This window comes from Cavia porcellus, unplaced genomic scaffold, assembly GCF_034190915.1.
Source record: "Cavia porcellus strain 051 isolate PalLab524CR breed Dunkin Hartley unplaced genomic scaffold, mCavPor4.1 scaffold_10, whole genome shotgun sequence".
Taxonomy (NCBI): domain Eukaryota; kingdom Metazoa; phylum Chordata; class Mammalia; order Rodentia; family Caviidae; genus Cavia; species Cavia porcellus.
The window spans coordinates 20455386-20482215 of record NW_026947493.1 but is presented as its reverse complement, the minus strand read 5'-3'; the positions used below and the strand labels follow the sequence as shown (position 1 = coordinate 20482215).

At 34.2% G+C, this 26830-nt stretch overlaps 1 protein-coding gene across 1 annotated transcript in view; it reads right to left on the bottom strand.

The window, feature by feature from the left end:
* Positions 1 to 553: 553 nt before the first annotated feature.
* The window catches only part of Zcwpw2 (zinc finger CW-type and PWWP domain containing 2), a 180626-nt gene continuing 154349 nt past the window's right edge, over positions 554 to 26830 (bottom strand). Inside the window, exons 6-9 of the mRNA XM_063257073.1 lie at positions 10296 to 10348; positions 9077 to 9144; positions 4467 to 4591; positions 554 to 1152 (exon numbers count right to left, since the gene is read on the bottom strand). Of these exons, the coding sequence (XP_063113143.1) occupies positions 991 to 1152; positions 4467 to 4591; positions 9077 to 9144; positions 10296 to 10348 (408 nt within the window). The 3' untranslated portion in view covers positions 554 to 990. The remainder of the gene's footprint in view (positions 1153 to 4466; positions 4592 to 9076; positions 9145 to 10295; positions 10349 to 26830) is intronic.

Below are 26830 nucleotides of genomic sequence, written 5' to 3'. Positions count from 1 at the left end.
TGCGAATTCTTCCCCTGTGTCCAGGGCTCTCCAGGTGTGCTGTGGCTCCATCTCACCATCACACACCATTCCAAGTGATTCAACTAAGAGCTTGTCGTGGTGCTTGCACGCTTTGGTCTCCTCAAGCTCCAGTTGTGGTGTTTAAGTACCTGAAGTGTCCTGTCTCCAACCCTCCACACCCAAAGGAAACCAGCATGGCAACTAGAGACAGAGGTACATGCACGTGCATTTTGTGTACGAATAGAACAGGATCTGGAAAAACATCTACCAAAACTGCACAGGAGAATCCTTGAAAAATTACACATTTATTACTTTTCCATATTTTTGGATTTTATAATATATGTGTTTAATTTCTCCTTAGGCATTTTCAATTACATTTGCCCAATCTCATCTGCAGAGATGTTGATTCAGCAGGGAAGATGAAGCCTAGGATAAGATGCCCCAGGTTTCACAGGCATTCAGTTAAGTAGGCAGTTATGGGAACCATAGTAGAAATTATTTTTTCTGGTATAAAGAGGCAATTTACATGACTGTCTTTTAAGAAATATCCAACTTTATTGCACAAAAATAGTTTTATTATTTCCTTTTATTTTATATTAGGCTAGTTCTACTACAAATACATATTCTCTAAGATTATTTGAATTGTTTCCAAGAATTTTAATAGCATGGATATTCACTTTAATACTTAGTTACATTAAAATAAAGGACTTAAATAATCACTGAAAAACATGTTTATGATATATATTTCATAAACCATTTTAAAATAAAACAAACAAAAAAATCTGTAGATATAATACCAGAGCTTTTAATTCTAAAATTTTAACCCAAAATCATGGACATTCTCAAAATATAAAACAGGAATTTACTAGAACTATCAACTTCTGTATAATGTATAACTGTTTTACTAATTATTTTAACAATGTTTGACTTCAGGAAAAATATAAATATGCCAATGTTTTCTGAATTAACTTTTGAAATCTCTATAGTGCCCTAAAATTCAGACATCAAAGCATCTATTTCTTTAAACTTGTTAGTTATATTCTCAATACATTCTCCAGCTTTTAATTTTACCCCATCAATGACAAGATAGTCTTCTTCAGGATGGTCTTGAAATGGATTGCCTGCAGAAACTTCAGGGTAGCATTTATGTAACTGCAAAAATAAGCATGTAAGTCATTGGAAGTACATCTAATTTACTTGTTTCTTTGAACAAAATAAAGTAGTAATTACTCAAGCCATGGTGATCAATTAATAATCCCCATTTTAATGTGTAGTACATGTGTTTGTGTAAGAATAAGTACTTACTTAAATTCTATCTCTCTTCCCACAATATGCAGTTGTTTTAATTTTATGCTTTGGAAAATGTGATCTTATTTCTGAATTTTCTATATTACCTTATTTAAAATATTAAAATAATAAATATTTGTTTGTTTATTTATTTTGGTACTGGGAATCCAACTCACAATCTCAAAATTGCCAGGCAGGTGCTTGTGCTGCTGAGCTAAATACTAAAACTAAATATTTATTTAAAATAATTAAAATTATTTCAGAGAATTAAAGCCTCCTAGGGATAAACCTTTGTGAGAATATTGTGTGGGTACACACCAATCTACACACGCATGAGATTTTTATATTTGACGTTCACTATGGGTACTTATCAAAATATACATGTAGTTCATACACATATATTTATATATAAAATTTGCCTTTTAATGCAAATGATTATGTAGTAAACTACCTACTTTGTGTGTAGTTTGTAGATTATTCAAGTGGATTTATCTAAATATGAAATTCATTTCTTTCCATTGCTTGCCAGATAAGAGCATGTCAATTAATATTAACTAAAGGAGAAAATAATTAGGAAAGTGACTCCACCAAGGAAAATAATATGAAACTTTTTGATGACAATAGGAAAGAGTTTTGATTATCCACATGTGTATGCATTTCTTCATACTATGCTATATTTATCCATTGGTGTAAATGTTTCAGGTTAATCAAACTGAAAATGCAAACTCGCAGGAGAAATGAGCAATGGTAGCATAAAATTTACAACTTTGAGGGGCTGGGGATTTAGCTCAGCGGCATAAGCACCTGCCTTGCAAGCAGGCAGTCCTGAGTTCGATCCCTGGTACCGATAAAAATGAAAAAGACCGCCCCCCCCCAAAAAAAATTTACAACTTTGAAAACAGCTCATGTGGTATCTGCTCAGAGAATCAGCATTCTTAGAACTTTAACATTGTCTGGTGGCTCTTTTTGTAATGTTTAGCTGATCAAAAGTGACTTCTACAAAACAAATCATATCTCCCATTTTAGCTAGAGTTGTTTTGGAAGCCATGTTAATTCTTCGTAGTAATGAGAAAGAGACAGAGAGAGAGGCAGACAGACACAGACAGACACAGACAAAGAGAGCCAGGACTAGTCAGAGGCAGAAAGAAGTCCCAGTGGTGGTCATTATTTTACTTTTACATTAGAAATTTCTATAGCTTTGCTGGTTGGTTTCATAGCTATTCACCTCATTTAAAGGTACACAAGGCCCTAAATATCTTGAACATAGCACGAATGCCAGACTTACAAACTTGGTATGCAGAGTGGCTTATGAACCAGGCAGCAGGAGGCACTCACTTGCCTGCCAGCAAGTTAAAATAATTAACTGTTACATTTTCTAAATGCCTTTTGAAAGTTTAAAATACAAAGATCTAAAACAAAGAGCGAGCTCCTGCAAGGTGATGTATTAAAACTATGTATTTTACCTCAAGAAATAATGATCAGAAGTAATTTTCTGTTCTATCAAGTCACTAGTTATAATGGCAAAATAGAAGCCAATTCTGTGGCTGTAAAAGCTCCAGGACATCACTATAAAAATCAGCCTGGCTGTATTTTTGAAAAGACAAACTGCTAAGAGTGGAAAAAGAAAAAACACACTGCTCAAAACCATATAGAAATTAAACAAAACATAAAATTGCTAGAAAAGAATAATTTGGGTATTAATTATATGTATATAAGACATGTCATCGACCTATAGATCTTGTTCTCCAGAAGGTTAAATTCTTTAACAGAAAACAGACATTTTATAAAGGGAAATTAATCAGAAAAAAATGGCACTTATAACTTACTCATATTCCAATAAAAGTTGGTATTGCTAGTACTGATTTTAAAAACCTGTTTTTCAACTCAGTAACAGCTGACATTCATTTATTTTAACACATTTGTATCTGTAATAGTAAACTCTGTACATTTTCGTAGTTTCAATAAGGCATTGTTAGAGCCCCATCCTTATATTTCTTAAAGTCCTAAATGGAATCATGTGATTTGGGCAGTCTCCTGAGGTGTGTAAACAATCTTGATTATTCTAAATACTTTGTTTTTAATGCATGTGAGAACAATCAAATTTGGGGATAAATAATTGTTCCAAGTGTGATGCAAGTGAGTATGAGACAAGAGATTAAGTAAGAAAATCTTAACATCTATTCTCTAGAAATTTCTATTCCTAATTTTCTTCTATAATAATATATAATCTGAGATATCTGAGCTTAAGCTAAATATTTTCCCAGTTTACCTATTTACTCCTGAAAATATCTTTTGAGGCAGGTAGGTGATAAATACCTTGGTAAATTATGTGAATCCTTAGTGGTAGGAGCAGGATTGGGTACAAGCACTGTATCCCTGCTATCAGTTTTCTTTCTAATTATTTTGTGTGACTACACTTGGTGGAAGTTTATTCCTCCTGACTTATTACCACATTGCTGCTCTTCATTAATGAGACCTAGTATTAAAAACCCTCATTTTGTTTGCAGATACTCTGAATAAAATAACAATGTATGGACTATCTATACCCTACATGTTGTCTCCAGCCACATTATCCTCAAAGCACTCAATCTTTTCTGAAACCTACATATTTGGATAAAAGGAAAGGAAAAAAAAATAAACTTAGATACGAGTGGTGGAACTTATTTTAGCAAAAACAAACAAACAAAAAAAAACAAAAACAAACTACTATTTTGGAAACAAATTCCAGTGAAAATTCAGTACGTTAACTATGTAGTTTGTTTCTTACAATAGTTATCCTGGTTCATGAACCAAAGAGGACAAATTTTTCATGAAATTTCTGGTATTCCACTCCCTTCCTTCTCCCAACTTAAATAATCAGAAATGAAAGAAAGGTTGATCTGTAGAGATCCATCCCATTTAGGGTGAGCCTCCTCCATCTTTCTTCATTCCAATACCAAAGTTCTAAAATAAAAAGACTTCCTCTCTGCTTAACCATAGATTTTTTTTTTTCAAAAATGGCATGTATTGTGATTTCTTGATAGGCTACTAATTTATTAATCAACTCATGAAAATCAAGGGCTCAAACTTCAGATATTAAAAAGAAGTTGTGTATAATTATAATGTGCAATCCAGAACAATTCTGCCCTTTAGAGAATCTGAAGTTGCTATTTAGGCCTGATAATAACTGTCAATATTACCTTTTCTCCTGGATTTATTTCTTCTCTGTGTTCTTGTTCTGACTTCTCAGGTGCTGCTGTCGGCTCCAGTGCTTGCTGTAGCATTTGTTCCAGCTCGTTCAGTAAACCTTCTGTCTCAGAGACAACTAAAGAGCATCATTAGTAAGTTTGAAAAGGAACATCACGATCACCCTGCACCACAGTCAGACGGAGAATCTGAGAAGCCTTTGCAAAGACAGCACAGCAGAAGGCCGTGGGCCTGTGCCCTTCGTCTCTCCCACTGACCGTCTGATCTTCTACCTCCTAATACCCGCTGCTTATTGGCAGATCACCAAAATCACAGCAGGTAAAGCAGCAGAAAGTTCATGGAACAAGAAGGTGTACCGGACATGCCATAAGAAAGAAATTGTGAAATTCTCTAAAACAGTTAATAGTGCTAGATAAAATTGTGGCAGGTTATCAAATAGAAAGTTTCCTTTCCTTGGTTGTTACTGGAAAAAACAATTTTCTGTGTATATATATATATATATATATATATATATATATAATTTAAATTACAGCTGTCTATATTTCTATCTATATTTATGGCTTGCCCTAAGCACTTTTTGTTCAGTCAACAAATATTTGTTGTGTACCGAAAGAGACAAGGAACTCAAGAAATCAGATACAGAGTAACAAGCCTTCTCGGTTATAATCTCTTCCCAGCCAACCTCAGGTCTACTCTATGGAAAATTTCTTTCAAAAAACTTTGAAAAATTTCTGATAAGCCATTCCACACTTTGAAACATCTTCTCAACAAAACAAAAACCATAATTAACATCTTAGGTGCATCCAAAGAGATGTGTTGTATAGTAATTGTTAAAGGTTAAGAATAAAATGCTCCACTCTAGTATTAAAAAGTTAGTAGCATGAGAATCACATGGAAAATTCATTTTAATATAAGGATCCAACTCTTTATCAACTGAAACAGAATTTTCTAGAAGAGCATGCTTTTATTGAACTTTTAATTAAATTAATTCCCAAATTTAATAGGTTTTTATTACTAGTCTGATTTTTAATAGATAACTACTTCTGGTTATCTTTATACTGATTTTTCAGTGCTACTTATAAATTTTGTGCTTTTCTACTTTACATTCTGAGCCTATAGAAACTGACAGTGAAATTTAATGCACTGTTGAGAAGATGAATTTTGAGCTATGTTGTAAAGGAATGATGGTAAACATCTCTATATTTCTAATGTTAGGCTGAAATACAATCAATTTATGATAATGAATGTCATTGCCAAATGGCACTGAGAGCTTTCTGTTTTCAAATGATCTGGAAAAATATGTAAGCAGCCTTTTGATCAAAGTGTAGACAGTGTAGTATAAGACTTCATAAATCAACCTGGGTTTATAATACTAACTTGACTGATGTAAAATTCTGCTTTCAGAGCAATGGAAGGTTTGCTTTTCTAAATAGGGATTCCTATATTGTAAACTAAAGTTCAAAATAATTTTCAAGAAATAGCATTTATTATAATCAACAGTTTTATCAAAATTGGTCAATGATATCCTCAAAGGAGAGAGGCAAAATGAATGCCTTTTATGATAGCAAGACCAATCATCTTTTATCAATTCTGGTTCTCCTGTAGTTTTCTTGACTTGTTTCAGTTTTGTTGTTGTTGAGAGTAAAGTGGTAATATTACAACTACTTCATCACTGGAAGACAGAGAAGAAGGGATAAAGGGAAGAAGGAAGAAAAGAGGGAAGGTCAGAAATAGATATATCTCCAATTGGAAGTTCATAACTAGCTGTTAAAAATCAATGTATATAAAATAAATTGGTATTGTTTTTAAATTCTTGATAAAAGTAAATCACTGAGTTATTTTCACTATTTTAAAAGACTTCAACTATATACACTGAGTTTTCTTCTTCTTCTTTTTCTGTTGGTGCCAGGGATTGAACTCAAGACCTTGAACTTGCTAGACTGGCACTTAAGACATTGAGCTAAATCCCCCACTCACACTGAGTTTTCTTTAATCCCTATTAGATGTTTAATGAAGCTATTTCCTCTCTTATTTAGAAATTGAGTTGAGTTACCCCAATGCTGGCATTAAAATAAACATTAAATACATTTTTAGGACTATTATATTAATTTTGAAAGCATTCTAATTGAGGAGGAAAGTAAGGAGAAAAAGGTAATAAAGTTTTAAATTAAGCACAAATACTTCTTTCTGTGTTGGTGATGTAACAAAGAAATGAGTAAAGAATAGGTTGAGTTGTAACAAAGGAGAGACTGCTATACCTCTAGTTACAAATAGAAGCGAGAGGCACGATGGTTTTTGGCAAAGAGGGATGAAGAGAAAGGGAATAAAGGTCAACATCAGCTTTTAGCCACACACCCTCATGTCAAAAGATGGTAGGCAAAGTTCATATTGAATAGCAGGAGTCACCCAGTCCACGGCTAGATCCAGACCCACAGGACTCCATGCTCCCTCTAGGGATGGGCCATTGCTTCAGTAACCATCTACTTTCTGGGTAGTATGTCCATATGTATTCAAACTTTTATAAACTACTCTCAAAAGAGGAATGAGATATTTACCAACAGAAAATGACATAACAATATAGCAACAAAAACCTAAATCAAACCAATTTGTTACAGAAAATATGAAAGACAACAATTAAATGTAAAAGACGCTTGGACTAATTTCCAATACTGCATCAAAGAAATTCATCAACTTTGCCTTATGCTTCTTTGTAATCAAAGTAACACGGGAAATACATGGACACTTTGATTAATTTTAGTAAGCACTGTGTCCTTGGAAAATTCATGTAACCCCTGGTGTTTAGAACAATGAAGATATATAGTAACTGTCATAGTTACCAATCATCATTATTATTGCTAGTATCTTTCTTCATCACAGAAGAACTTTCTTATCCCTCAACAGTGGGTAAATGAGTTATAAAGATCAATAACAATAAAGTACATAATATTCCTGGTAACAACTTTTCCAAAAATGCAAACATATGCCACAAGTAATATTTTTAGATAAATCTTTACAGACATGAGCATACAGTTTAAATTATTTAATGTTCCCTCAGCTCTTTCTATTAATTTCTAGAAAAAGATCTGTCATGATTGGATAAAAGGCTTCTATTGCATCTCTTTTTCATAAGTGAGGAAATTGATACTTAGAGAGATAAAAGTAATTGCACTTAATTAGTTCCCCTGCTAGGAACTTAAGCAATGGAAAAGTGAGAAAATATCCATGGAGAATAAAGCCCACCCAGGACCACTAAGTGTAGGCCAAGATACTGGAGTGAAATCTGAGCACGTGTGTATTTAAGCAGGTTGGGTACAGGAAGTGAGGCAGACATTAAAGAAGACTGTACCACTTTCTTCAGTCATCTGATGCAGGACTGATCCCACCTTCTGAAGAGCTGAGAGCTCCCAGAAGCTTTAACTGAGTAGTCTACAGAAATAGTAGTTAAAAAGGTCTTGAGTGCTACAACTGATAAGGAACCACTTTTTTCAGGAGTTTACTCTTGGAACTACATATTCCTGCTTTTAACTTCATGATAGTGTGAAGGAATAGAGCACAAACTAGGTTGGCTATGTTAAACAACTTTTGAGCCTCCTACAGTCATACAGAATGTAAGATTCCTGAAGAAGTTTCTCTTTCCCGGGGTAACTAATGAGACACAGTCATCCATTACTTCATCAGTGGATGCCTAGCGGGGAGAGTGGATCTTTTTATTTTCTCGTGTACACTGGAAGAAAGCAGGCTCCTGATTCTGGAGCCCTGGGCCTCCTAGTAGGAAACCAGTGCAGGGATAAAGAGACTGTTGCTTTTCTACAGGAATAGATAAGCTGATCACTGGAGGAAAGGAAGGGAAGCAACGAAGAAAAGGTATCCTAACTAGCAAGAAAACAGCAGCAGACTTGGTTGGAAGAGACAGACTAGAGAATTTTGTTACAGCTTAGGAAAGGAACAAAAGCATTTAAAAATAATTGATCATTTTTCTCTGCCTGCTTTAGTTTTTTTTTTTTTTTTTAATGAGACTCAAAATGAAAGACTTCTTTAGTCAATTGAAACACAATGCCATAGCGCTGTGGTGGCTTTAAGGAAGAGGGACTGTGGCACTGACCAGTCCTCTGGGTTTAATAGACTTTGAACAGGACTGCCAGTTACAGCTGGAAAATAAGCCTTTGCTTGCTTTAGACCAATGATAATGCAGGAGGAGGAGTAGCTTTTGAAAATACACTTTCTTCCTGCCTTCCACATTCACCTTATTGTGTTCTAATATCAATGACAATTCAGCTGAAAGCCCAAAGTCATTACTTTACTTCCTTTTATCTCTTTGGACTCCATAAATTTGGAATGGAAAAGTCTGGATTGAAACATAGTCAGCATTTCCTCTCAAAACTGCATGTGCTCTATTTTAAAAATTAAATATATGCCAAGACTCTTGCATCTGAGGAAATAGAAACCTAAAGGCAATTGAAAAGCCCCTAAATGTAAATTAAAACCAAAAGTAGCCCACTAATGTTTCTCTTATTTGTATTTTCTTATCTTCAAAGCATAGAACTACCTTTTGTGGAATTAATTATAAGCAAAAGAACTAAAAGCAAGAAAAGTCTTCACTTACCCATATTTTCCTTTGATAATGCATCCTCAGAACAAACATTTTCAAAAGAATATTTTAAAGGAGGTTTCCTAAAACAAAAGAATTAGATCTTTTTAGTTTTGGAAGGCCAATTATGATCATTTATGTGTATTCATTTTTATCAAAGATTATGAAAATAAATTTTAAGATACCTTTTCTCTTACATACTAAGTGAGACAGCATGATCAAGTGAAAAGAAGGGGGAAATAATATTGATTTGAGCTCTTATTGGATATAAGGCACTGGTGATCTACAAAGCACCTTACACAAGTTTGTGTGTGTGTGTGTGTGTGTGTGTGTGTGTGTGTGTGTGAATTCTCCTCCAAAAAAATATAATTAAGTAATTCTCATTAAATCAAGAAACTGACAATGTGAGATATTAGAGAAAAAAAAAAAACAATTTCGGCAACTTTAACATGGTTGCACATGACGGAATTGCTTTTGTAAACTGCAGAGTGATACTATTTCCACCACACAGTGCTGCTCAAATGCCCTTCCACTATTCATTAAGGTATTGGAAAGTCAACTCCTCCAAGCCACAAATTATTCATTTCTTGAATGGAGATAATTATAATATTATATGTATTTGATGATGAGGTTGCTGTGAGGTATAACTGAAAAAGGGCAATGAAAGTTCACTTTTAAAAATTCTTATCTTCGGAAAGAGTACAAAGAACCTTCTTTTTTTTTTTTTTTGGTACTGGTGATTGAACTCATGACCTCACATTTGCCAGGCAAGCACTTTTGCCGCTGTGCTAAATTCCTGGCAAGAGTATAAAGAAGAGAAGGAGAAAGATTGTCAGTTTTTACTTTTCAGTGGGATTGTTTTTAACACAGCAGTGATTACATTCTTTAAAAAATGGTATGGTTGGTTCAGTAACAAATACTAAAACTTGTTGTCAGTGGTTTATCAGTTTATATTGAAAGCAAGTTTCTAATTTACATTACCTATTTATAAAACAAAAGCCCATTTCTAGTTGGTTGCTTGAATATTAGTCTTTAAATATCCTAGTTCAGTATATCTGTATGAATATTAAATTTTCTTCATACTTCTAAAACTGCTAGTTATCATTTTTTTAGAAAAATTTAAACACAAGGTTTCTCTAGTGAAAAAGAATGAAAGATTGGGAGAACTGTTACACAGCATAGATATACTATATGTTTCAATTTTATCAATACCTTTTAATTTTATTAAGCATACCTTTTCCTAAGTTTAGGCTTTCTTTTTTCAACCACATTTTTGGAAACTTGCATCTACAAAACAATAGCAAAAATCTGAGTCAGTACACATACAACTGGATCATGGATTTGCTCATGTAAAACTGGGTCTTATATGGTAGAAATAATTGAGCTGAAAAAAATTCTGGGAAATCTAATCAATCTCCTCATAGTTACTATAACTGCACTGATCTGCTCAACTTCTAAGAATGGTAAAGCAGCCTGATACAGACGTACATGTTATACCTTATATACCCTCTCCCTTTACATACCTCCACAAATACATAAAAATACCAAATACAACACTGTTTAAGTTTTAGGTGTTATATACAACCTATTAAAGAAAAAATTTCAGATTCCAGAAGCACAAGGAACACAAAACTATGTGTGGAACTGATGTGATGAAGGTCCTCAAGATTTTGTTGCAGGATTGCGTGGAAGAGAAAGGACTGGGGTCCCTATTTCCAAGCAATGACAAATGAGATGTTTTCGTATGACACTGATTAGATAACTTCACTGATGACATACAAAGCCAAAGGACTAACGGAGGATTAAAGAGAAGCAAAATTACTCACCTTGACTCAAAAGCAACAACTTATCATGTAGTCTGATGTGGGGAATTAAGTGGAGGAAAACTAAAGGAATGAAAATAGTAGGCTTAGGAGGAGAAAAAAATGGCGACTTGCTAGGAAGCTGGATAGAGAACCTCTCTGGAGAAAACAGCTCAGGTACTAGAATTTGACAACATGGAGAGGGCCAGATGATTGGAGAATGATTCTCACTAACCCAGGAGGAAACTGAAGGGAAAAATAAAATTAGGAAGAGGAAGGAAAAGCGTGGGTGGAGGGCTGAAGCCTGACAAGCTTACTGAGACAAGTTCTACACTGCTGGGAGCACCTAACCAAGGTCAGATGATCCAACGTCATGCTGAAGCCAGGAATTGGTGAGTCCCTGGCCATTGGCAGGAAGATGCAGTGCAGTGTGGAGTGGAGCCAAGGTGGAGAGCTTTAAATTGGCTCTGAGTGAGTACTAGAAATTGGGCCTCTGTGGTGTGGATGGCTGACTGGAAGACATCTTGGAATGGGGCACAGCCCGGCACCCTGGTGGCATCAGTCAACCACCCCTAGCCCAGAGAGGATTGGTGGGAGCATCCTGGGCTGAAGCATGCCACTGGTCGGTAACCAATAGCCAGGGGTGAAATGGTTCTGACCCTATGACATCTGCCACAGCACAGAGCAACTTGCTGAAGGCACTTTCAGACTGACTGGCTCAAAGGGGACAGGCCAGCCTGCAGCGTCACTGAGCTCAGCTCAGATATCAGCAAACTGGAGAGAGCAGCAAGCCCCCTGACAGCACACTTTAGAAAAACTGTAAGGAATACAGAGACAGCCTGAGACCTCCTCCACACACCTGTCTGAAAGAAACCAGAAACATGACAAGAGCAAAAGATAAGACAAAACTTCCAGCCATTGACCCTGGGAAAATAAGCCCAGGAGAGGTAAATACAGAAGACAACCAGTCCTGCAATAATACAGTATTAGCCACAACATTAGCAGACATAAAGAAATATATTCGTAACTTCATAGATGAACTTAAAATTGAAATTCTAACCCAAGTGAGGCAAGAAATAAAAAGGTTGATTAAAGAAATGCTAAGCCCCTCTCAAGAAAACACAGAGGGAAGAAGGGAGGAACCCATAAAAGGAAGAGAAACCTTTGGTGAAGAATATAAACAAAATCTAGAATACATGAAACAGATCCAAAGAGATTACCAGGAAACTAAAAGCTCCATTGAAAGTTGGTAAAATGCCTTGACAGAAACAAAACTTAGCCTTTCAAAACTTGAAGAGAGATTTACAATGTATGATCATGAAAGAAAAGACCTATTAAAAATAATAAGGAACCAAGAAGTAACAATTCAAAGGCTAGAAGATGACAAAAGGATCTATAACTTAAGAATAAAAAAATGTAAGTGAAGAACTAGGAGTAACTACAAACAAATTACAAAGACTATTCACAGAAATAATTAAGGAAAACTTCCCAAGCATAGGAAAAAGAAATGATATCCAGATAAATGAGGCATACAGAACTCCAGCCAACTACAATCAAAACAGATCTTCACCTAGACATATAATAATCAAGATTCCAGGAATCCACCACAAGAATAGAATATTAAAAGTAGCTAGAGAAAAGAAGCAGATCACCTACAAAGGACAAGTTATCAAAATAATGACAGACTTATCAATTCAAACTATTAAATCCAGAAGAGCCTGGGGAGAAATAGTCCGAACCCTAAAAGAAAATAACCTCCAACCAAAATTGATATGCCCTGAAAATCTCTCTCTCAAAAGTAATGAAAAAACAAGATGTTTCCAAGACAAAGAGGAACTGTGGGAGTTCGGGCCACCAACCCAACCCTATAGAAAATACTGAAGGATATTCTAGAGAGAGAGAAAAAAAAATACCACGATTTCAGCAACAATGGCAAAGAGGCCTCACTGAACAGGGAGGACAGTGGAATGAAGGAGAAAAATGGACAAATAATAGCAGAATTGAGGCAGAGAAGATGGGTTATAATTTTTAACATAGATAGCCTAGATACACTAATAAGAAGAAACACAGGCAGAGTAGATTAGGAGGCAGGATCCAACAAGATGCTTTGAATAGGAAATATACTCAACCTGAAAAAATGTTAATAAACTGAAAGTCAAAGATGAGAAAATGAAGCTCTAAGTGACAGGGAACCAGAGAGAAATAGAGACAGCTCATCTAGTAGCCACAGATAGGTTGGAAAGTTATGACACTTTTGTGCAGTGTAGAACTACAGAGCTAGAAGGAAGGAAAACCTTGTGGATTTAGTAAGTAAAGGAGTACAGCTCAAGATAAGCTCAGGAGTAAAAAGATTCAGCACCACTCAGCTAGATAACAGGTTAACCCCTAATCTAAAAACTAAAGGAGTTAGTGGAACCCAAAATATACAAAGCATCCTGAGAAAGAGAAAGGTGAGGAATTGCCTGAAAAAGGAAGGCAGAGGACACTGTTAATAGTGTATGAGGATTTAAAAGTCACAGTAGTCTTATTGCTCTGCTTAGTTTGATTTTATTTTGTTCTGGTCATTCTACTCATACTAGATTTGAGGGCACAGATAGCTATCCCCCAAATAGCAGGCTATACCATGGTAACAATCCTTAATTTCCTATTAACTTAAACTGAAGTCCTATATTACTTATATTGTCTTACTATGACTGATCTTATTTGAAGCTGCTTTGTTAAACTGCTGTTTTGCCTTGACTGATTTTATTCGAATTTGGTATGTTTGATGGTGACAAGCCTAAGAGTAGAGGCAACCACTCTGACGATGACAAGTTGTAATAACATACCCATTCCAGTTTGATTATTATCTGCTTTTGAAGTCCTACAATGTCTCCAAAGTTGTGTTTTTATTAAAATAGCTATGTAATGCCATATTCAATTATTATATGTCTGATGAAGTGCACAACTCTGTTGAAAATAACAAGAGAAAGCATACTAACTACTGTAAATCACCTAATATTGTGGTTTTATATGTCTTTTTCATTCCATGTTTTTCTAAGAATTTGTTTTTTTGTTTTGTTATGATCTTTTTTCCCCTATAATACAGAAAGGATAGATATACATATAGAGATTCACACATGAGGAGAATTTCTAAACAGTTTACAGGAACAGAATATATAATGCATGATGTAATGAACAGATACTCTGAAAAAGAAGAAACACTAAGATATCCAGTGCTAATTCTGTAGCATTATGATATAAAATCTAGCAAAACTATTATTCACTGTTCAGAATGATATTAGTCTAGTCTCTTATGTTCAATTTCAATGTACGTAAAGATAAGGACAGCTACTGTGAAGAGAATGAGGGAAATTATGGCAGTCACTATTGACTTCCCCAATGTCAGGTCTTGAAGACCTAAAAAGTCTTCATCATCCTGTTATTATTAGATTAGTTCTATAATGTTCAGTATGTATTCAATGCGTGTGAAGATGGGGACAACTATTTGGAAGAGTACTAGAGACAATAAGACAGACAGTGAAGATCTCCAGTGGACTTGCTTTGAAATCCATGCTTCTTAAAATTGTTTCCTTAAGATTTGTTTTGTTCTGTTTTGTTATGTTTAATCTTACCCTCTTTAAGATATGGGCAATTCTTTTGAAGATAGCAAGAGGCATTATAGTAGCCATTGTTGATCTCCTTGTATTTTGTTTTTACATCATATACTATGTCTATTCTTGTTTTAACTGACTCCATTTTGTTTTGTTACATTTGGTTTTACTCTCTTCAGACAAAGTAATAAGAACTGTAACCTAAAATGTATCACTGTTATTATAAAAAAGAGAGGAAAAGAAAGTGCTCTAAAGCATATAACCGCATGTATGCTTAATTGTGTAAGACAGATAACCATACTACTAAGTTTTTGTTGGATCATTGAACAGAACTGTTTGCAGTCTCACTGTTTGAATGTCCACTTAGTATGTTTTAATTCTGTAACTTGAACACCAACTTCTAAGATGACAATATGTAATCTATCAACTAGTGATTTCTTACTATTTTTTTTGAAATTCTGTATTCTTTTTTTCTGTTTTGCTCTTTTTTTCTCTTTAAATAAAATTCTTTCAAAAAAATAAAATAGTAGGCTTATACAATTGATGTGAAAAGTCCATATTTATGTGTCCTGAAAATTTCAGGATTCCCAAATAAGAAAATTAACATGAAAATTTATCTAGGATTTCCAAAATCAGTAAAACAGAAGTAAGCACAAGCTAATCAATTAATATGAGACCTTCTACAGAATTTCTGACACTAGTTCAGAAATGTTACAGTTAAAGCCACACAGATTGTCCTGCAGAAGAAAATGCTATGAAATAATTATACTTGCATTGTATAGTTCAGTTGAAATAAAATTCAAAAACAGTAAATTAACACAGGATTTGAGAAGTCAGAATAGTGGTTGCTCTTGGAAACTGGAAGAATGAGAAAAAGAGCATAAGAACATATCTCATGGAAATGTTTTTCTTCTTGATCTGGTGTTAGTTAAAATGGCATGTTCATTTTGTAAAAATGAATCTAGTTTTAATTATATTTATAATTTTAAATTTTCTATATTTTGTATTAGCATAAAAATATATTAAAAGTAAATATCTTTTATTAAAGAGGTAAAAACAAACAAAAACCATATTGAACAAGGTTGGTTTTTCTAGGGCTTTTATGGCTTATAGAAATTTTAAAAGAATTAAGTAGTATTTCTAGAGAAAGAAAAGTCATCAATTTAAAAATTCAAGGAGTGATTTAAATAACTGATATATTATAGAAAGAGGGGCTGGGGATTTAGCTCAGCGGCATAAGCACCTGCCTTGAAAGCAAGCGGTTGTGAGTTTGATCCCCAATAGCAATAAAAAAAATTATAGAAAGAATAAATATACTGGAAGTTAGATTTGAAGAGATCACCAGTTCTACAAAAGAAAAATAGCTTTTGGAACAGCAGTTTAAAAGTATGGTTATCAAATGATAATGTCCAACATACTTCTAGAAGGACTGCCATAAGGGCAACAAGGAAACAAAAAGGAAGAAAACATATTTGAAGTGATAATCATTAAGATTTTTCAAAATTAAACACACAAAATTATTGAAGTCCATTGTGTCAAATGTACCAGCTGGCATTTTTCCCTCTAACTGACAACATCTAATAACCATAACTTAAAGGAGGAGAAGTTTAATTTAATTCCTGGTTCACAAGATCAGTCCATGTTGGACTGGCTCCAAGTCAGAAACATGGAGGGGAGCCATGGCAGAGTACAGATGCTCACCTCATGGTACATGGGAAGCAAAAAAGTTTAACAGAACCAGTAAGAAAGGGGCCAGCCACTACATATGTACTAAGGTTCATGTTTTCATTATCTACCTGGATACACTCATAAATATCAGTAAAAATCTACTTTGAACTCAGCAAAATAAATTTTAAAGTAGATCATAAAAGCAATCATAGAGAAGAGACAAGCTACAAGCCAAGGCAATTAGATTCTAATAGACAATATATCTAAAACATCCAGGACTATATCTTCAAATAATCTGTACTCAATAAAACTGTCATTCAAGAAGGTAGCCATATGTTTGTGTGTCTCAGTCTTTTTGAGGGATACAAAGAATTTCAAACTATGTTTTTCTATGCATTTAAAACTGATTTTAGTGATTATTAAACAAATTATCAAAATTTTAAAATGACATTTCTAAAAAAGTTAAAAATTAAAAAGACAGAAGTCTGGGGAAAGAGGCACTAAAGGACATAGTTGGGAGGAAGAAAACTAAACCTAGAAGAAAAAATTAAAAAGACGTGAGGGTATGCACATTAATTGCTAAACACTGTGTAAATCTAAATGAATACTAACTTAACACAAGACAGATTGTCAGCGGCATAAATAATAAGTAGGGCTTATAAAAGTAGACAGCTCGATGGGAGAGGCATAAGGTTTAGGCCAAGATAAAAGAAGTTTGTAGGGGCGGTGTGACCGCCCTGCTGCTGTCTCCCTGCCTCTCCCTTATGTGGGCACATAGTGCGCCTATATCAACCATCATCCTCTCCTGCTCACATCATGTACACGGATGTGATGATGACCCATCAGAGACCACCCCATAGCCTCTTCCTGTCCCGCTGGCCAGCCCTTGCAATTATGTAAATTAGCCCACCTTGTGAGCCTGCGTGCAGCATTCCAACTGACCACTGTTGTTAAGTTACCTGCTGATGTCTCAACGCCCAAATCCCTCCTCCTTAACACCCTATATATTTGTTACTCTTTCCCCAATAAACGAGACTTGATTGGACTTCCTCAACTTGTCTCCAGTCTCTCTTTGTCACTTGCCCTGTCTTTGTTAATCCCGTTCCTCCTCCAGGAAACTGCCCTGCAGATCCGGATTGACCAGCAGGCCAGGTCAGAAGTTAATGAGGAAAGCACCAAGTAGCAGAGAGAGACTTTCTGAGAGTCACTTCCCAGAACTAAAATATAGCAACATGAGGAAGACAAGGAAGAAAGGGGTCCCCTGAAAACTGAAGCCAATGAAGATAAGAGAGAAACTTCAACAAAGAAGAAAGAGCTAACCAGCCAGTAGTGCCTTCTCCCTGAGTTGGCACTCGCCATGTGAGAGGGGAGATTTAAACCTGCAGACCTGTAGTGACTGCTGGTGACCCCAGAGGCCTTACAGAGAGATACAGCAGCACAGGGAACAGTGGAAGTGGAGAACTACACGACTTCAGGGTAAGTGCTGAAGGATCTCAGGATAACATGGAAGACAGCAGGATGGCTGGAAACCATCTTGGAGAGGGGCCAGCTGAGCTCAGAACTCAAAGCAGCTGCTGGTTCAATCTAGCAGCTCCCAGCTGTGAACAGGCCCACCATGGAAGGTGTGCTGGGTGCTGCTGACTAAGTGGGTCTGGTATCAGCCCCCACAGCCAGAATATGGACTGGACTTCAGGTGAAATAAAAGTACTGGCTTGCTGATATTATTTGCTAATATCACCATAAAGCTAGAGCTGACTTGCTTGGACAAATCAAACAGGTGTTAGCTACCAGTGATAGCAGAGACAAACTTGGAAGTGGACTTTTTTCCCTTCTCCCTTGTTTTGTTGTTGTTGTTGTCATTTTTGTTTCTCTTTCATTGTTTGATCTTGCTTTTATATGAGTGTAAACATGGTTTTCTAGCCACAAAAGTGGTTGTTCTGTTTTTTCCATTTATCTCTTCCTTTTCTCTTTCCCTCCAGGGTTCTTCACTAGTATCCCAAATTAGCATAACCCACTTTGTCCCAAAGCCTTACTCCTAATTTCTTTCTCTCTACTTCTCTATTTTTCTCCCTAACTCATATTAAATTTTAAACACTGAGGGTAAAATTGGCATACTAAGGACTTATATACTATGTATAATTTTTTATTTTTTTAGACTTTTTTATATAACCACAAATCTAGTTCATATGGTTAAAGGTGGTAAATTAATGATTATCTCAGTTTGTCATTTTCTAGGCTAGGTTTTATGCTATTGTTATTTTTGATGATACCTCTTTAACCAAAAATGACCAATTATTCTAACCAGCCATTCTCTGATAGTGACTAAGGGTCACAGAAAATACTGTGGCACAGTGCCAAATAACCAGGCATTGCACCAACCAGGCAACAACTTCTCATCCCTAACAAATTGAAGAGGAAGAATCTTGCAACAGACTCAAAACCCAAAACCAGCTACACATGGAAGACACCTGAGAGAAGTGGTCATTTCCTAAGGTTCTAAATGCTAGTAAGAAAGCAACTTACCATAAGTAATTTGCAGGCATCAACTCAAAAATCAAAATAGAAAAAGAAAAGAAAGTGAGAAGACACTTAAACAAGATGCAACTCCAGACATTCAGTTCACAAAAAGCAACCCAAAGGTGTGATAAGATGGGACAATGTGAAAGCCACCCAGCTTGTCTTTCTGAACTGGTAACAAAGTAGCAATTCAATGAGGGCCTAGAAAAAAAATCAATTAATAAACAATTTCTCAGATAACTGCAGATGGTGTCCACAATGAAATCCATGCCTAGTGACTCTAGACCAGATATAGATTAGAAAATAGAGGCATTTCAACATACAAAAGAAATGGGATCTATAAAACAGATTAGAGCAGATATCCAGAACAAAAATTCCACTGAAAGTATCAGCAGTAGAATTAGCCAATGTGAGACTAGAGTCCCAGATACAGAAGACACACTTGCAGTTAGTGGTCAAGAAAAGAAATATTTCCTTAAAAGTAAAAAGGGACCATAAGAAATGAATCCAGGAGATTCTAGATGACGTAAAGAAAAATAAGATAGATGGCAGTCAATGAAAAAACAGGACATAGTACAAATGATACAACAAAACTGATCACAGACGTCATAGCAGAAAACTTCTGTGGTAGGGAAAGAGAATTTGACATACTAATAAGAAAGGCATGTAGAGATCCAATTAGGTGTGATCAAAAAATGTCTGAGCAGGGACTATCTTAGTCAAGATTCCAGAAATTCGGTACAAAAATAGAACATTAAAGGGTGTAAGGAAAAAGAAACAAATCACTTATAAAGGAAAAGTGCATCACAATTACAGATGACTGCTCACCACAAACCCTCAAGTTAAGGAGAGTTTGTCATGAAGTATTTCAAGCTTTAAAGGAAAACAACCTCTAACCCAGATTGATGTACTCTACAAAACTATCTTTCAAAACTGATGGAGAAATAAGATATTTCCATGATGAAGACACCTGAGGAAATTTCTGATGACCAGACCAACACACCAAAATGTTTTGAAAGATAGTCTAGAAAGAGGTAACGAGTACAACTCCATAAACCACAACAGAAGTAATTCACAAGACAAGGCAAACAAACAGATGGGGGAAAAAGGGGGAACTAACAACAGGAAAATAATATGATGAGGGTAAGTCAAAACAAGGATGATGTATCTGTTATAATCATTAATGCTACTGGTATTTCACCAATAAAAGGACACAGAATGGTAGAATGGATCAAGAAGCAAGGTCCAACAATATGCTGCTTACAAGAAAAGCACTTAATTAAAAACAAAATTCATCGATTGGAAGTCAAAGGATGGAAAACAATACTTCTTGAGACATAAACCAAGAAAAAATCAGGGGCAGCTATTCTATTTGCAGAAAAGGCGAATTTCATGCCAAGACTGACTAGAGAAGTATCAAAGGTCACTACATCCTTGTAAAGGGAACAACTTAATGTTGAACCTTGAACTTTCACAGAAAGAAGAGCATGTCAAGCCCAAAGTTTGTATGAGGAAGAAAATTAAAAAATAAAGATTAGGGCAGAAATTAATGTATGGCAGACTAAAAAACAATATAAAGAATCAATAAATTGAAGAATTGGTTCTTTGAAATATCAAATCAAATCAACAGATCCCTAGCCAACCTTATAAAAAAGAAATAAAAGATTCAAATTATGCAATTAGGAATTAAAAGGGTAAAATCACAAGGAACCCTGCATAAATCCAGAATATTGTCTACATGTACTTTGAGAACTTGCATTCTAACAAGATAGAAGATACAGAAGAAATGCACAGATTCCAAGATACATTTGAATTATCACAGCTGAATCAAGAAGATATAAAAATCCTTAAAAAACAATATCAATCTATGAAATTGAAGATGTAATTAGAAACCTACCAACAATGAAAGGTCCACTCCTTAATGGATTCACTGCTAAATTCTATAAGAAATCTAGAGAAGATCTACTATCACTACTTCTCAAATTGAAAGGGAAACAATATTTACAAATTCATTCCTGGAAGCAAGCATTATCAAGATGCCAAAACCAGAAAAGGATCCAACTAAGAAAGAGAACTACAAGCCAATCTCCCTAATAAATATAGTTGCAAAAATACTCAGTAAGATACTGGCAAACAGAATGCAGCAAATCATCAAGAATATTATATAGCATGACTATGTTGAATTTCTCTGAGGGATGCAGGGATGATTCAGCATACTCAGATCAATAAATGTAATACATTATATTAACAGAGGCAAGGACAAAAATCATATAATTATTTCAATAGTGTAGAAAAAGCTTTTGGCAAAGTCCAGCACCCACTCATGATAAAACACACTATACGCTGAAATATGTGGTCTTTATGTCAATCTAATAAAAACGATCTATGACAAACCAATAGCCAAAATCATACTTAACAGGCAGAAACTAAAAAATTTCACTCTAAAATCAGGAACAAAACAAGGATGTCTACTGTCTCCACTCTTATTCTACATACTCCTAGAAACTTTAGCCAGAGCAATTGGATAAGAGAAAGGAATAATGATAGGGAAGGAAGAAGTTAAATTATCATTATTTGTGGGTGACATGATACTTTACATAGAAGAACCCCAAAACTCCAGTAAAAGACTGCTAAATTTAATAAGCAAATTCAGTAAATTTATTGAATAAAAAGTCAACACTCAAAATCAATAGCCTTCCTGTACATGAATAAAAAATTTACTGAGAGAGAAATTAGGGAAATGACACCTTTCACAATAGCATCCAAAAAAATGAAATACCAGGGAATCAATTTAATGAAAGATGTAAAAGACCTTTACATTGATAACTACATTAACCTTCAAAGGGGAACTGAAAAGGTTATTGTAAAATCGAAAGACACCCCTTGTTCTCGGCTAATATAAAGAAAATGGCCATAATTTCAAACTTTTATATTTAATGCAATTCTAATAAAAATTCCAACCATCTCATTTCCCAGAATTAGCGAAAACAATCCTGAAATTCATTTAGAGCCAGAAGATACGTAGGCAATTCTGGGCAACAAAAAGCAAGGCAGGGGACATCATAATCTTTGACTTGAAATTATACTATAAAGCTACTGTGATAAAAACAGCATGGTACTGTGATAACAAACAAACAAAAAAGATAGACCCAAGGATCAGTGGAACAGAGAAAAGATGTAGAAATAACTCCAAACATCCTTAGCCACCTTATTGTTGATAAAGGTGTGAAACACATTCACTGGGAAAAAAATAACCTCTTTAATAAATGCTGCTGGAAAAACTGGCGTTGTACATATCAAAGACTAAATTTGACCCGTATCTTTCATCATGTATTAAACTAAATTCAAAATGGATCTAAGATCTAGATATTAAAACAGAAACATTAAATCTCCTGGAAGATATAATACGTAAAACTCTTGAAGACATTGGTGTAGGCAAAGATTTTATGAATAAAACCCTGATCATAAAGGAAGTATCACAAAGAATCAACAATTTGGATCCCATCTTATTGAAAAGATTTTGCACAGCAAGAGAAACCAAGATCGTAAGGTAGGAAAAAATGTTTGCCAGCTGTCCTCAGACAAACGATTACTATTGAAAACATATAAACAACTCAAAAAGTCAGACCTCCCAAATTTAAAGAACCAATTCAAAAGTGGGTATCTGAGATGCAACCTTCTCAGGCAAAGAAATAAAAACAGCAAATAGATATATGATAAAATGTTCATCATCACTGGTCATTCTAGAGATGCAAAGTAAAACAACACCTAGATTCCATATTAAACCAAAAAGAATAACTATCATCAAGAACTCAACAAATAACAAATACTAGAAGGCTGTGGGGGAAAAGGAACCCTTCTCTACTGTTGGTATGAATGTAGACTGGTGCAACCACTATGGAAATCAGTGATTCCACAAAAAACTAGGATTAGAGGTCCCATTTGACCCAGCTATTTCCCTCCTGGGTGTCTCCCTAGAAAAATTAGAAATATTGTATCACAGTGATATACGTGTACTCATGTTTATATCATTATAAATAGCAATACCTAGATTTTGAAAACAATTCAAATGCCATCAACCAAGGAATGGATAAAAAAGATGTGGTGTTTTTAATGCAACAAACTACTAATCAGCCAGAAAGAAAGATAAACTGGATATTTTATAGGAAAATGGGTACAATTCAAGGTCATACTAATTAATGAAATAAATCAGCCTCACATATGTAAACATCATTTTGTCTCCCTCGTGTGAAAAGATCAAAAAGTAAGATTTAAAATGTACAAAAGCTATTGTGAAGTGGGAAGAAACTGTTCAAAAGGAAAGAGAATCTAGGATGAGGGAAAGGAAAACAGGAAGAGAAACACACACACACACACACACACACACACACACACACACACATATATATACACATACATAATAGATAAGACAGCTATTCTACTAATTTCTCTTAATTCATTGAAAAGAAATGTTTATACTAATATTTTTTGGACAATTAAATGCCTATATCTTGTACTCTGAGTAACTAATCTAAAGATAATCATTGTTATTTCTGTATTGTCTTGTTTTGAAATTTTGGTTTTTTCATTCTTTAAAACTAAACATAAGAAACAATAATGAAACAGTTGGGCATATATACCACTATGAACATAATCATAAAAAATAAGACACTAAACACCCTAAAAATTATATATATATATATATATATATATATATATATATATTTATATAAACAATTTATATATATTTCTATATGGAAACCCACTGCTTATTGCCTTTCAATGTGAAATTAAATTATGTCACATTGTCTGAATAATCGCAGTAACAATACTTTCTGGAAAATCTTACCTGAAATCATCACACTTTGGCATATGTTCCAATTATCTTTTCTTAGAAATATTGCTTAGAAACAAATATTTACTTAGAAGTAAAACTATTGCAATAAAAAGTCAATGAATTTTCAATTTTTCAGAAATTGAGAGATGATAAATAAATCTAAATTGTTCAATAAGTTATGTTTGAAGTTCGTTTATAAGGTAATCATTAAAAAAGACAAATGAAATACAAATTTTCCACACTAGTAGGACATAGAAAAAGAAATTTTAAAAATATAAACAACTGAGAATTTAAGAGAAAAAAAGAAAACATATTGTCAATAGAAAATGCAATAAATCTTAAAAATTATTCTAAATATACCTATAATTTCAAGCAATACAAATTGATCTAAAATACTTTTTGGAAGAGTGGTTTAAAACAAATCTGGTACTCTAAATACTAAGAAACACTAAAACATAACAACATGGCTATCTAAATGCCACATACTGTTTTTGCAGAAATTAATAATCTAATCATAAAAATTTAAATGAAAATAATACAAAATCAAAAGCCATATGAGTCATAATTTCTGATTTTAAAACTCATTACAAAATGATAATAGTCAATTGTTTTACTTTACTGAAAAGAATGATTTGTACTAATATTGTTTGGACAGTATTTCATGCCTCTATCTGGTACTCTGAGTACTATGAAGACAACAATATGCTGTGTATCAACCTGTTTTGAAACTTTTATTTTTAATTTTTTCCCATTTGACCCAGATAGTCCCCTTCCAGGTATTTCCCCAAAGAGGTAGTCATTATACTATAATGATATACTATACCAATATTTACAGCAGCATAATTTGTAAGAGTTAAATCTTACATGTTCACCAACAGATTAATGGATAAAGTTTAATGTTTGTTTATTTATTTAGTATACAAAGGAGTACTACTCTGCCACAAAGAAGAATAAACAAGGCATTTTTAGGTAAAAAGATGCATCTCAAGACCATTATGTTAAGTGAAATAAATCAGACAAACAAGTTTAAGTGCTGCATTGTCTCTCTTATATGACAAATTCACAGTATAAATAAAGGGAAAATAAAATGAACATTAGGAAGTAGGGGTATCTTTTTCAAATGGCAAGGAGAACAAGAGATGGATGCAGGTAGGAGGGAAGGAACAAAAGGAGGGTTTTAAAAAAGAAAGTTGAGAAAAAGTGGAAATAGAGCTTTAGTAAATGGGGAAGGCTAGAAGAGGTGGGAGGAGTAGGAAAGAAAGAAGGGAAGCAGACAAAAAAGAATAAAGATGTGTTATGCACAGGTACAAATTCTCTGTGGTATGTGTAATCATTATATATGACAAACACGCATTAATAAACATGGAATGAAATCAGGAGTGCAAGAATTCTTTTTTTTTTTTTTTTTTTTTTTGTCTTTTTCCTTTTTATCGGTATCAGGGATCAAACTCACGACTGCCTGCTTGCAAGGCAGGCGCTTATACTGCTGAGCTAAATCCCCAGCCCCAAGAATTAATTCTTACATTTGATTTTCAGCAAGGAGGTTAAGGCAATTCAGTAAGAAAAGAAGTCTTATGAACAAATGATATTAAGAAAACTATATGCCCATACGTAAAATGACTGCTATCCCACATCATATACAAAGTGGATCAAAGATTTAACAGAAGAGATGACTCTACTAGAACTCTTGGAAGAAAACAGAGTAAATCTTCATAAGTTAATGTTTTCCTGCATATGATCTATGTAGAAGCCAAGTAACCAAAATTAAAAGCTTCTATGCCTTTAAAGGACAATCAATATACAACCAAAAAAAAAGGGAGAAAATACTTTCAAATCACTTATTTGTAAGTGAACTTAATGAAAAGACAAACCAATTAAAATGTGAGGAAATAATTTGAATGCACAGTTCTGAGAAAATGCGTGAACAGCCAATAAGCACATGAAAAGATGCTTAGTAAGAGTAGTCATTAAATAACTCATAAGCACAGTAAGACACTGGTATGTATCCATGATAAAATGAAACAATAACAAGTGTTGACAAGAACTGGTGAAGGTAGAACACCCACACAATTTAATGTGCATGGAAATGGCATACTAACGTGGGAAAATAGCTTGGTATTTCCTCAGTATGTCATCTGTAGGGTTACCCGATAACCAAGCAATTCCATGCCAAGTATATGCTCAAGAGAAATGTGAGTTATGACCAACAATAACTTGTACATAAATGTTTATTTTTATTACTGCATGACTCACAATAGACAAAGAGTAGAAACAACCCAAAGTTCACAAATTAATAAATAGTGTGATGCAGTGGCCCTCAGGCAATCATGGCTTTATTTTCTGCAGTTTCAAGTACCATCAACTGATTGAAAAATAATACACAGAAAATTCCAGAAATATAAAATTCAAACTTTAAATAAAGTTTATTACATTGCTATAATTTTTAGCAAATTATTAGTTACTGTGCACAAGATTAGGTGCCTAATTTATAAATTAAACTTTATCATAACTATGCACATATAGGAAAAAGCACATACACAAAGCTTGTACTATATAGAATTTGAGACACTGAGGATTTTGAAATGCATTCTACAATCAGAGAGGGGAACTACTGTATACTCACAGTGGAGTATCATTCAGCTGTTAAAAATAATGAAGTGCTGGCAAAGGCTTCAATATAGATAAATCTCAGTATCACTGTAGTCATACTGAAGTACTGAAAACTGAAAAGCCACACAAAAAGACCACATATTGTATGATTCTATTTAGCTGAAATATACAGAAAATACAAATGTATTGAGTCTGAAAATAGAGCACGGACTGCCAGTGAGTGCAAGGAGGTAGGAAGTGGACAGTCATTGCTCATTAGTATAGCTTTTTTCTTTGTTTTTCTTTTCTTTTCTTTTTGAGAGGGGTGATGGAACGCTTCTAAAATTAATGGTGATATTTGTTCAAATTAAATATACTCAAAACAACTGTAGTGTCCACTTTTAAAGCATTTTATATGGTGTACAGTGGCATCTTAGTTTACAAACTTAATTCTTTCCACGTTTCTGCTTGCAAACTGAATTGGACAAGAACTGAATTAAATTTCTCCATAAGGTCAAGAGTAAACCTAATCACTGAATTTGATTTGGTTCTTGACCAATTCAGTTTGTGACCAGAATTATGGAAAGAATGAAGTCTATTAATCAAGGTACCACTTATGCAATATCTCAGTAATCTATAATTTATAAAAATGTAATGACATGGAAAAATTAAAAATAAGAAGCTAGAATACAACACATTCATAAGTATTAACAAAAGATACCTAATGCAGTAATACTAGTGTTAGGAGGAATGCATGTGTTAA